Source organism: Eptesicus fuscus, chromosome 15 (assembly GCF_027574615.1).
Source record: "Eptesicus fuscus isolate TK198812 chromosome 15, DD_ASM_mEF_20220401, whole genome shotgun sequence".
NCBI classification, from domain to species: Eukaryota; Metazoa; Chordata; class Mammalia; order Chiroptera; family Vespertilionidae; genus Eptesicus; species Eptesicus fuscus.
The window spans coordinates 61,210,332-61,224,143 of NC_072487.1; the positions used below are offsets into that span (position 1 = coordinate 61,210,332).

Below are 13,812 nucleotides of genomic sequence, written 5' to 3' on the forward strand. Positions count from 1 at the left end.
GGATATTAAAAATAAAATGTGCACCAAAAACCCCACTGTCAATAAACTAATTTACAATAAAAAGAGCTTCAAGTAGACTAGAATTCTTGTTCCTACAAGACCAACCCATCTCTTCCGTGCAATCATGACTACGCAGAATTCAGGCAGCAGAGTACATTGTTTGAATGGGTTTCAGGCGTCACCTTGACAAGTATCTGCATAGGATGTAAATTCCCTATTCTAAGCTTGCTAACCACCCGCCCCGCTCATTCTCCCATTCTTACTGCTTTTCTCAAAAAGGCTACAGTCCATGTATTTAATTTCTCTTTCCTATGTTACAGTCACATACACATAAAACTTCTCCCATACATACCTATACAAATAATGCTATTTTCCCAGAGGTTGTCACCTGTATTTGATATCTGCAGAGTCTCCAAGCTTAAACTTCAGAGGGCAACATTACTTTTGTTATGTTTAAGTTTGGGGTTGGTGTGCTGGGATGGAAGGGGCATGTAGGGCAGATATACACTGAAACTATTGCCTCATAAACCCTCAAAATCATTCTCATTTAACCTACAAAGCAATCCAATGAGACACAAAAGTTAATGTACATGAGTCTTGAAGCATATTGCATACCTGAATTTGTTAGGCATTATACAAAGGTCAAAATCAAAACAAGAACTTGGCAGGTTCATACTCCAAGTTCAATAGTCCTTTTCTGCTAGCGGCTCTATGAACTGTGAGCAGCAGCACTTGAGGTATAATAGGAAATGTGGCCCCCATAAGATGTGTTTCATCTATCATGGAAAAGATGTCCTCATGGCACAGGTATGCTCAAATTCCCAAGGTTTTTGGTGCCAATTAATATATAGGGAAACCATTTTTGTACTTCTACTAAGCTTTGTTGGAAGGAATAAGATAATCTCATATCTGAGGGGCTGGAGTCCCCAGTGGGAATATTATCTGTGTCCAGTTAGTTACAGGCAGGGCTTCAGTTGTATCAGCAACTCCCAGGTCTCATCCTTATCCTTAAGGTCTACGTGAGGGTCTCAATCAGCACACCCAGCTCTGACCTCCACGATGCATTTGCCCTAATCAAAATAAATGGGACCAATGCCTCACCCAGAATGCTAGTGTACTCCGTGATGATTAGGGCTCCATCTCTTCCCAGGGACTAAATGAATGTAAGTCCTGGAGTTTCAGAGGAGCCACGCAATCCCAGGTCACATTCATTCAACACGGCTTTAGAAATTGGCCCAAAGAGCATTAGAGGAACTTTCCACTGAATTTCCATGGGGAAAACTGAAATGCTAAAAGATATTTTTAAAAACGTGATCAAACACTATTCTGAATATAGTCTATGGAGAAAATGTGATCCAATAGGGTAATTATTTAAACGAATTCTCACTGGGTGAACTTTTAAAAGACGCACTCTGAGCTCCAAGAGAAATGTTCTGTGTGTATCCTTTTTGTGGGTAAATCTCCAGGGGTCAGAAGAGGACCTGGAACTTAGATGTTCTTTAATTCCCTGAGTACTTAAATGAAGAAATAAAAATATTCCTCCTGGTCGTTACCATGAATTTTTCATCCAGGAAAAACAATAGTTATTTAAAGGCAAAAGTTGTTTGCGTATACATAGAAGAATAAAAACTTGCTCCTCACCTTAAAATATAAATTAACTTCTACTACTACAAATAGAAAATTAGTGGGGGAAAAAACTAAGTTTTCACAGAGATGGAGAATGCTATTAATTCAAATCCATTTTATGCAGTAAATCTATACAAAACCTTGATATACTACCTATACCTGTGTGTAGTGACAATTACAGAATGTGAAAGATAACTTATTTATAAATAGATTGATAAACATAGCTATCTATGAAAGCATATTCGTATTACACAATAAACACTTTCTATCTGAAAATCTTGCATACAGACCACAAGGCAAAAATCCCACAACTGGACTACAGGAAAACCTGTCAAAGCTGGAATTTTCAATGCTTGATAGCCAAACTCATCAACGACATCTTTCACATCATCATGTACACTAAGCCACTAGACACGCATTTCTCTAAAGCTAATTCTGTCCTTGTAGAAAGACCGTATGCCGTCTTCACCACAGAGATTTGATAAAAAAGTACCTCATCCGGGGACCCTTTCCCCCTCCTTATGTGGGAGTCCATTCTGTGGGATCCTTCCCTCTCCCCATGTGGGAGCCTGTACTTGTTCTTCAATAAATCTCCACCTTTGCTATTAAAAAAAAAAAAGTACCTCATCCCCTTGTAAGTCCTGCATACCTACTGGTGAATATTCATACCATCGTTCACCACTATCCTGAACTAACAAAGCTTCTAGTAAGACATCGAGAATCCGTAGAGCAAGCGACAGCCAAGACAACGCTTACCGAGCACAATGACCACAGTCTTCAGAAGACTCATCATGGTGTCGCGGTTCCGCCGGGGCCCAGAACTGTGCCGAGACATTCTCATAGTCCTCTGGCGAACGTAGCCAAAAATATGAGCGTAGAGAACCACCATGACGACAAAGGTCACCAAGTTGAAAATGGCCCAGAAGACCAGGTAGGAGTCACTGTAGAGGGGTGCCATGTTGGAACAATGTTCGATATCGCAGATGCAGTTCCAGCCCACACTGGGAATGGCCCCCATAACAATGGCCATGGTCCAGATGACCACGATCACCACCACCACCCTCCGGTTGCTCATCCGCGTGTGGAGCTGCATGCGGAAAACGGTGATGTGCCTCTCGATCGCAATGGCCAGCAAGTTGGCCACCGAGGCCGTCAGGCTGGTGTCGATGAGGCCCTGCCGGAGGAGCCACGTGCTGACAGTCAGTCTCCGAGTGTTAGGTCCCGTGTTGAACATTAGGTAGAAGTAGGCCAACCCGGCAAAGAAGTCTGCAGCGGCCAGATTAGCCATTAAGTAATAAATAGGAAAGTGGAAGCGGCGGTTGACGTAGATGGCCACCATGACCAGGAGGTTGGCCAACATGATGAAGATACAGACGGTGATCCCAAGCCCCATCACCAGCTTGCTGACTGTGTTCCATTCTGTGGCGAGATACTTCCCACTCCTGTTATAGAAGAAGGCGATGGACTCATTGTAGAAGCACTGTGGTTCATTCATGGCTGTGAACTGAGGGAGGAAGGAAGAAAGATGAAAACCAAGGGAAAAAAGAAACCACAGAATCCAAATAAAAAGACATATAGATAACACAAGATTTCGATGGTAAATGTCACCCCCCCCCCAAAAAAAAGCAAAGAATTTGAAAATCTGCTTCTGCAAAATGTTCTATGATTATGTTGAAACCTCAAGGTTTCTCACTGTATTACTGTCCTCAAGAGTTTCAAGATTAAAGACAGTTGGAGTTAAATAAATGACAAGGTCTGTGCTTGGTGGTTGCACATCATTGATGTTTACTAGAAAAGCCACATGGCCCAGAAATCTTACTTAAAATACATGAGAAAGATGAGAATTCTGCAGAGCATTACAACTGGAATATTTATCACAGTGAAATCGACTTGGACCTGTTATTTAGGGAATCTGTAAACATAGCTGGTTTATAGATAGGGTATCATTGCCCTATTATTCAGCATTTCTGTTCTCACATAGAATGCCCTGTCTGTGACAGACATTTTTAATACAAGTCCCCACAAGGACCATCAGTCCCAACATTTCAAAGAGGTCACTATGGATCAAAGCTTCTTTGCCCAAAGCCAGCATTTGCTGTTCAACATTCCTGTGGGCAGCACTGTCTACCCCCACGACTCCTTGTCCCCAGAATAGCAATCGTTAACCAATCTATGATGTGTGAAGACTTTTTCTCTTTTTGGAAGACATAAGAAATATGTTACTTAATGTCATGTCCAAAGAGCAGCTGACCTTTTGACACTGCTTTACAAACAGCGAGGTATACTTAGATTAGATAAAGAATATCTCCCATGCCCTGGCTGGTTTGGCTCAGAGGATTGAGCATCAGCCTGCGAACTGAAGGGTCCTGGGTTCGATTCTGGTCAAGGGCACATGCCTGGGTTGCAGGCTGGATCCCCAGTAGGGGGTATGCAGGAGGCAGCCGATCAATGATTCTCTCTCGTCATTGATGTTTCTATCTCCCTCTCCCTCTCCTTTCCTCTCTGAAATCAATAAAAATATATTAAAAAGAAAAAAAAGAATATCTTCTAAAATGTGGAGTGGTAATGTGTTACGTGTTTCCTTATTTTTTAATGTCATCAACTAGAATATATTTGCTTATTATTTATACCTTACTTGAATCCAAAATGGATTGAGGAAGTTTATAAAAGAACTAGAGGCCCAGTGCATGAAATTCATGCATGGGCAGGGTCCCTAGGCCTCGGGGACCTTTCAGTGTATTGGATGACATGCAACCAACTGAGCCATACCAGCAGGGTGAAAATATTTCCTGAAGACAATTCACATCTACCTTTTTCCTTTTATTTGGTATTGCGTTTAATTCATTACTTAGCAAATGTGATAGGTTTAACCTCTATTTTTTTAATTTTGGATGTAGTTGACATTCTAATACTGTATGAATTTCAGGTGTGCAGCATAGTTAACCACTATTTTAGACCAAATATTATATTCAATATCCACAGGTTGTGCATAAATGTTTACAAACCCTGAAAGTTTCCAAACAGTATAAATGTTTATTAAATGGTTAGTCTTTTAATTCATCCAGATATCAAGAGTCTCTTTCCTCATCTAGACTTGAAAAGCTTTTAGATCATGCTTCTACCATTACACATAGCATGTTGTATAATTATTTATAGCTTAACACATTACAGATGGATCATGAGAATTCTCACTTCATATTACACAGTGTTTTTCAAAGTCTCATACTTTAAAAAGATATTAGCTTGTAAGAACATGTAATAAATAACTTCAAAATGCAATGGGTATTTAATATTAAAGCATGCCTTTAACATTTATGTAAAATGTTTTTTGTACTCGTTCAATAGAAACCTATCTGGCCACGGGGTAAAGCTAGCAATAAAACTACTGGTCTGCAATGTGTTAACTTGTCTGTTTCTTAGAGATCATAGTCCAGGGAAGTAGTGAAGATCTTGTCCTACACATATTGGTGTCTTACGTACCTTCCACAGAATCTCATTCCCTTGAGATCTGGGCATTTGGCTTATAGTGTTCCATTCCACCCAAATCTTGCCATTACTCTGGGTAACTCATCTCATTTTTTTGCCTTTCAGTTTCTGACCTCATCTCTGATGACCTTCTATTTCATTACAACATATCTGCCCACTTCCGTGGCCACACCCTGGACTTTGCAACCACTCAGAACTCCCTTTGGAAATAATTAATTTATACATCATATGTTGTGCATCAAAAAACCACCAAACATGAGTCTAAGTAATTACTCTTCATATGGTTATTAAACAAAGCAAACATCAAAAATAATTCTTGAAGGTATAATTATTAAAATAATAATTTAATAATAATCTGGGATTAAAATTACCATATCAATAAGAACTTGAAAATAAGGAACTCAGAAGTATGCAAATTACTGTTTATATTATTATTAATCAGGTAAGATTCAAAACATACTATTTAAATTATAACAATAATTTTCAAATATAAGTTTAAATATGATGATTCAAAAACCACCAAATTGAGTAATTAATACACTAAAGTAGGATGACTACTTTTCATATTACAGAAGATAAAAAGAGTGAAAATAGGGGGAAAAGGTAATGCATAGAATGATAATTTTGTAAAATGTATATAGATCAGACTATAATTATTTTATCTTCTTCTTCAGAAAAATAACTAATATTTATTGCAAGAAATTTAGGGAAAAACACATAGTCAGACAAAACTCTCAATAAATACCTTTTTTAACTTTATTATCCCAATATCCAAATCACTATAATTAGACATTTCTCTGTAATAAGTTACAGAAATGTGCCCTGCCCAAGGAAACAGATGTAAATAAAACGGGATTAACCCCACATGAAACTGTCCTCAAAGCTAGAAAGAGAAATCCACATTCATGCCCTTTTCACATCCACCGATTACATCTCAGGATCCTGGGTCGCTGGCTGCTCTACCGAACAGCTGTTCCAAATCTCAGAACGTACCTCCCTCTATCATGTGATCTCAAAAGAAGTCAAAACAAATCTGCCAAGCCCCAACTCGAAGAGGCACATGTGGTATTCATCTTCACTACGCACTTCATTTATTCATGTGCACATTCACAAACATGTATGGAATGCCAGGTATGGGCATGCCATTGCCCTACACCAGGCCTCCCAGGGGTGCCAAAATGACACACCTGAGTGCCTGCTGTGGAGCCACTCACAGCCCGGCCAGTGGGTTTTTTAATCTCCTGAGAGACAATTACATATTCATTAGCAGAGGAGAAAAGGGAACACTTGGCACCGGCTCTCAGACGAGTAATTAAAACTATGTGGCTTAGTAAGTACTTGGATAAGAATGTAAATATGTACTCTACTGCCATTCTAAAGGAGAGATTTTCGTCTATGCTGGATCAAGGACCAGTAATAAGACATAAATCAAGCCTTCTCCGTCTCCCACTTCTGTTCAAGCACAGCAATGGGTGGAGGAGGGCTTCTTCCTGACCCAATGCTCACCAGCTAATTAGTTCAGCAGGTCTCCAGGCGCTCTGAGTGCGGACTTGCTCATCTGTCAAGTGAGGTCTGAGTCGCCTCTCAGGCTTCTTCCATTCTAGCTCTTAAATGTCAAGCAATCAGACCTTTGACACACTTCGTCCCCCAAAAATAATTAGGGAAGAGATATTGTAAAATGTAAATGCCATTAATGCTCTATTAACAAGAAATATAGTCCCCACACTTTTTATGGCCTCAAATTAGAAACAATTCAAAAAATGGGATCATTTGCCACTAGACCTAGAAAATAGGCCACAAAACAATGCTGATTCAAACGAAAAATGTTTCAAAGCTAGAATCCTTAAAATAGCTGAAGAACATGCAACTACTAGATTTTTAAGTTTATCTGAAAAAAGTACATAAAATGTTATTTCTTATAAAGTAACAATATATATAATATGATGTACAGGGTGAGGCAAAAGTATGTTTACAGTTGTGAGCAGGCAAAACACGGTTAAAGCTGTTGTAATAATCATAACCTGTATGTCTTTTTCCATGCGAACAACTGTAAACCAATATTTGCCCCACTCTGTACACATATCTAAAAAGAAACTATGGAAAATAAATCATAAATAAATGAAAACACTTCGTATTTTTTACAACCTCTTGTAACAGGCCGAGATAAAGTGGGCAACATCATACTTGTCAAATTTCCAAAGAGAGTGAGTTTGAGTTGGTCCTAAGAGGAAGGGATGGGAAAATTCACTAAAAATACAAAGACATGCCGGAGGAAAATACGTCTTCTAGATGAACAGCTGAACTCAAAGGGATGCAAACCAAGGCGATAGACTGCCCTGCAAGCAGATTGTCAGATTATGGAAAAAGGACATTAAATATTATGGGGAAAAGGTGAGCCCGTGGCCTTGACTGAGGCAGTGAGTTAGAGCTGAGACCCAATCATTACGCTAGGAGTCTTGAAGATCTCCAGATCAGTAAAAGAATAGACCAGAAAACAATAATAATAATAATAATAATCTACCCACTTGCACTGGGGAAAACAAGCGAGTCTGTCTATTTTAGGTTAGGCTCCTGGTTGGGATGTAAATAAAAGATTCCCTTCAGAAATCAGGATCCCAAGCCTGCAACTCACACACAGTTGGGCTTTGAAGTTAGTCTCTCTGTCAAGTCTGAGAACCCACAAAAGGAGAAATTAACACAAAGCGTGGTCCCGGGATTGCGATATCCCCCTCCCCCTCCCACTCCCTGCTCCTGGCACTGGCCAGCATAAACTCTCCTGAGGACCCGACCTCAATACAGATATCATGTACGAAAATCGGCAAAACAGTCCGCAACAGGATTAGACCCAAGATTTAAGACAAAACTGGTTGAGCTTTTGTGTTCCTCCTTTTCCACTTCTACTGGTTCAAGAGCAACATTTTCTATTTCTGTTCCTTAATGCTTACTTTTAACATTTTAACATGCATACTTGACCAAAGGTCATCCTTTGCCCTTGACAACCTTTCACTTTTACATGTTGCTGTGGTTCAGCATTTACTTCCATTTGTTTCGACACTGACCTAAAATTACTGAATATTACTGTTTTGATTTTATATTTTCAGAGTTTATTTATTTGATTATCTTTACATGATGCCAGAACAGCCATGATACAAGAACAAACAAGGAAAGTAAAATAAATTATCAGTAAATATGATTTAAGAACATAAATGAAAACTTCCTAAATAAATATATTTCATACTTATATTTTATACTTATATTATATATAAACTATATTATATGATTATATTTCATATTATGTTATTATATCATATAAATATTATATATAAATATCATATATGTTATAATGACTAAATAGGGCTTATTCCAGAATATAAAGATGAATGCAAACATTTAAAAATCTGTTAATATTATTGACCACATGAACAAATATAGGAAAGAAAAAAGGCAGTTCATCTCAACAGACATAGAAATGGACTTGGTAAATTTTAATACCCTTTCATGATAATTTGACCATCCATATATTACTTATATTTTCCCACATATGTATATCCACAAACACATGTGGGAAAATGATAAATATCAATTTATAGTCTGAGCTAAGAGGGAGGTTAATAAAATCAGGATGTACAAGGAGCTCCAACTTTATTCATTTGTTTTACTTATTAAAACCCAAAATTTTTAAGCAATTACATCAAAATGTTAAATTTTTACAAAGCTAGGTAATAGATATACTATTGTATTATAGTACTCTCTCCCCTTTTCTGTATGTTTGACATATATATATATTTCACAAACATCTAATTTAATCTGAGTTGCAGCAAATGGTTCTGTTGCCAATAAAAGATGGAGGGGGAGCAAGAAGAGGGGAAGAGAAGCAGCAAGCACTATTACTAGACTTCACCAGGCCCAAAGAATGATTAATGGATCAAAACTAAAAGATGGGATGATGTTTCACTTAAGTTTTCTATTTCTTAGGAGACAAATAAAGGGTATGGGAGATGACATTATAGATTTATAGTGGCTGAAAGCTTAGGCCTTAGAATCCATGAGACCTGGGTTCAAATTCTACTCATAGAATTTTTATTGTGATTGCATTAAATCTATAGATGCATTTGCAGAGAACTTAACATCAAATCAACACTCTTAAAATCCATAGACATTGTATCTATTTAAGTTTATTTTAATATCTATTAATAAAGTTTTATAAATAATCTCAAAGAGTTCTTATACCTATTTTATTATTAGAGTTATTCTAAAGTACTTGATACTCTTAATGTACTTACATATAGATTTGGGGGATAATTTTCTCATCTAAGTTGTTTATTATTGAAATATAACTGACATATAACATTATTATTAGTTTTAGGTGTTCAATTTTTTTAAAACCAGGCTTATACATCCATTTATTTACATTTATAAAGAAATATGTTGTATTCTACCAGCCATATTTATTATATTTTTTAACTTACTTGTCTATACTTTCCTTTTCTATAACTAGCCTAGAGGAAAGCAATAGAATATACAACAAAAAATGGACATCATTTAATATTTTAAGTATTTAAAGCAATTTATTTTTAATAATTTTAAGGGGGAAAACATGCAAAACATTCTCATAAGACCAAATGTGTATTCCTGATACACAATTTCAGTTAGACATCCTGGTGTGACTAAGACTATCATCCACACAGATTCCCTGTTCTTTGTCTCTCTTCTTTCTCCACTGTCACAGAGCCGAAGTCCCATCTGCAGGTTCAGAGTTGCCCGCTTTTCAAATCTAATCTTGAATAAGACAGCAGGCTGATGGGCAGCTGAGCTGCTCCACACTGACACTTCTCACAGACGTAGGATCTATACCCAACCATGACTGCTGAGTCTTAAGTTCCCACTGGTCATCCACACACAATACAGCATGCCAGAGGGAAGCCCTCGGGCTGGGATTCTTCTGGAGTCCTCCCCTCCATTGTTTCTGCCGGGTTACTAACCCCGTCAACCACAACCAAGTTAATGCTAAACAGAGTTCTAGATATGCAAAGCCCTGAGAGTTGACCCAGGCCTAAAACCAGATGAATGTCTCTTCCTTCCAGGCCTGAACTAAGGCTCTAAAACCTCCCTAAACTGGCTGGTAGAGATTCCTCTAAGTGCAGATATTTTGAAATCAGGCAGCTACCTAGTTCACCAACAACCATACCTACCCCTCTTCCTGCAGGACTGGCATTCTTGCTCTCAAAAATCGTCTTGAGTATTTGAAAATTGCTTATTGCCAGCCTAGTCTTTCAAGAACTAATCTGCTCCGTGGTCCTTGCTTAAACATCTTGTTTGATGCTGAAGGGCAGGTATCAACCACTCTCCCTTCTCTCCCAGCCTGAGCCTGCCGAGGATAATCATTTATGAAATGGGGTAAGTGTATCTTGAGGGCAGTTCTTTATGTGATGCTAGGCAATTACCGAATGGCAGCATCATCACAGAGCAAATGAAGGTTGATTTTTGTAAATGACAGACTTATTACAGCAAGGTACAGTTCTCAAAAGACACAAATCCCCTGGGCCCTATTATTATGATCTTCTCAGCTGGTTCAAAAAAACAGCAGGGCGTTGTTCCACCTTAGTGTTTATTCACGGAGAAGCTACAAAGAAAACTAGCTGGAGAAGTTCGGAGTGGGGAAAGGAAAACAGGCAAAGAACACCATAATGGGCAGGAGGCAGGAGAAGGCCACATGTCTTTGAAGGATAAACAGGTAGCTCCATTAATCATTAAAGACTAACCATTTAGAAAGGATGCATTGGAAAGAAAGAGAAACAAACGTGAAAGGTCTCATTTGTGGCTGACCCCAGGTATCCTGGTACAATTTTGTCCTAAGAATAGAGAACTCAAAATGTGCCCTCGGATTCTGAAATAGGATAGCCTCTCAAGCGCTATCTGAATTTATAAACACAGAAGAGGGCATAGATGAATTTAGATTGCAATATGAGAACAAATTTAACTTCTAATGGAAACATGGTTCAAGATGGAGTAAGTCAGAAATTTCAGTGTTTATCTCCACTTGCATTTATTCCTGGCAATACATTGGAGTTTTCTGTAGAGTGTTTATCTAACTTGGCTTTCCTTTGATGGATCTTTTGGCGTGGTACATAAGCACAGTATGCACACAGACCACGTGAAGAGGTAACTACTTTCTTCCTGTAAAGAACTCTTCCCAGGATAATTATGGGGGGAAAGGAACAAACTAACATATGCCAGGTATCTATTAAGGGGTGGATACTATACAGAGCACTTAACATATTTTTGCCATTTAAACTTGTAAACACGGTGTGTATTATTTGAATCCTAGAGATTTTAAAAAATAAAGCTAAAAGAGATACTTTTAAAGATCTCCTAGCTATGAGATTTAAACCTACACTTGGACCCAAAACCACTTGGATCTAAGCCCAGGCATTCTCTTTTCTCAATTTCATGTTAGATGAGACCAGACCATACTATGTCTTTATTGTGTGGCCCTGGAAGCAGACTTCCTACTGCAATTAATTGTTCACACTTTAGTCTAAAAGAGGGCACTATCAAGATATTATGAGCCCTAGCTGGTTTGGCTCAGTGGATAGAGCATCAGCCTGCTGACTGATGGGTCCTGGATTTGATTCCAGTCAGGGGGATGTGCAGGAGGCAGCCAATCAATGATTCTTTCTCATCATTGATGTTTCTCTCTCTCTCTCCCCCCTCTCCCTTCCTCTCTGAAATCAATAAAAATATATATTTTTTTAAAATGAAATATTCGTGATCCCTTACTTTAGAGAGTCTTAATTTGGCAATTGCCACCATTCCCTTACTTTGGAGCCTTCAGTATATGTCTCTCTCTCTCTTTTTTTTATTCTTCAGTGGTGAAATATTCGGGTTAATATTTCAATCTATGTCCACACTTAGAGAATAAAGGGGGAAACGCTATTTAAACCTTAACAAAAATCATTGAACATTGTTAAGCAGAAGAATAAACTAATATAATCAATGTTTTTAAAGAATGATACAACATACCAACTACCAAAACACTTCTTAGAAAAACAATTGGGGAAATCTGAATATGAGTGAGTACAAAATGATATTAGAGAGTTTTTAATAATGGTATTGTAATAGTTAGGTAAGTAAGTGGTTTTTTTAGAGATGCACAGTGATTATAAAGGTTGAGATAAGATGACACAATATTAAGGATTTGCTTTAAAATATTCCATCTCCACCAAATGGAGAAAGCAAATTAAACATGGCAAATGTTAGTAAGTATTGAATCTAGGTGATAGCTATATTGAACTTCATTATATTATTATTTTTATCTTTGTGAATGTTTGAAAATTGCCATAATACAAAGTTCTTTAAAAAAAAAGTCTTTCAATCTCAAAAAACACAACCCATTTAATGTGGAATTCAACTGCTTTAATCCACAAGTACCCACTCTCTCATATCAGAATTAAAACCTCTAAAACATAGATTTTGTAAATATGATGAATTTTGTTAGGATAACCTACTTATTAATAATGATGTTCAAAAACACCTATCTTTCAACAGATAATAAGGAGAGGCCTACTTGTATTGTATCAGAGCACTGGGTAAATACTAGAGGCGCAAATCTGATAAGACATTGAAAATCTATTCAAATTCATGTCTTTAATGAAAGCTACAGGAAATCTGGCAGGAACTTGGAGAAATCAACATGTCTTTGTTTCCTTGGATTAAAACCAAGATAGCCACTTAACCAATGACAGACAGAATGAAATACCTTGTAAAAAAAAAAAAAATACTGATAGAAGAGAATCCTTCCTTACTGGAATCCCAGGTTTGAGATCTGAATACCTTTGAAGTTTTCAAACAACTCTTCTGGTCTCTAATACCAATCCTAGATTTGAGAGAGGCCAACCCCCTCATTCATATATTGAACTATTGACCCTTCCGTTCCAAAGGAAAATGAAACTTTTAATCCATATTCTACCCACAGTCACCAGATGAACCACAATTAAGGTCGTTCTAAACAGAGTTCTAGAAACAGAATAGTCATTAAGAGCGGCAAGTTTTTGGTGTCCTGTCCCCCGCTCCGTCCCCCACCATATCCACAGGGTAGGAACACATTCATTTAACCGAATGAGCATGTTCCTGTCTGCGAACAAATCCCTGGAGCTTCCTCTGGGTAAGGAAGCTCTCTATCAGCGTCTGGACTAGGAGGACTATAAATCAGCTACAAACACAGCTTTCCTGCTGCTGCTAGTCCAGTTTCGCCTCACTATTCATCCTGCTTCAGAAGACCAAGGTGCTCTCTGAGCATGAGAAAACAAAAATCCATCTCAGACTGGGCAGCAGCAAAGCAGGGAATGCAAACTTGTCCCACTTCAAAGCACAAGGCATATCTTTCACTGGCTAAATAGCAATCCCAGCAGGAGTGACAATGAAAGCTTTCTTCCCTGTTATTGTTCGAAACAATCACAGGCTATTTGTTCATATTAATTAGTTTATATCTAGTATTAGGCAGCCTTGATTAGAAAAATGCTCTTTGTTACCCAATGAATAGAGTAACAAACAAAACCAAAAGCTTTTTTTTTTCTTTCTTTCTTGCATTGTTGTTTTTGCCTTAGCAAAGAATTTTTGAAAAGAATCGTCAGGCCTTTCACACTTCAATGTGGGCTTATCTTTACACAGGTCCTTGAATTCACTCTCAAAGAATGCAAG

The 13,812-nt window shown here is 37.9% G+C and overlaps 1 protein-coding gene across 3 annotated transcripts in view; it reads right to left on the reverse strand.

Annotated features, from left to right (window-relative positions):
- Positions 1–13,812, reverse strand: part of LPAR1 (lysophosphatidic acid receptor 1) — a 118,950-nt gene that overhangs the window by 45,423 nt on the left and 59,715 nt on the right. For all 3 annotated transcript variants that reach the window (XM_008141805.3, XM_028145851.2, XM_054727052.1), the window contains exon 3: positions 2,383–3,130. In XM_008141805.3, the coding sequence (XP_008140027.1) occupies positions 2,383–3,130 (748 nt within the window). The remainder of the gene's footprint in view (positions 1–2,382; positions 3,131–13,812) is intronic.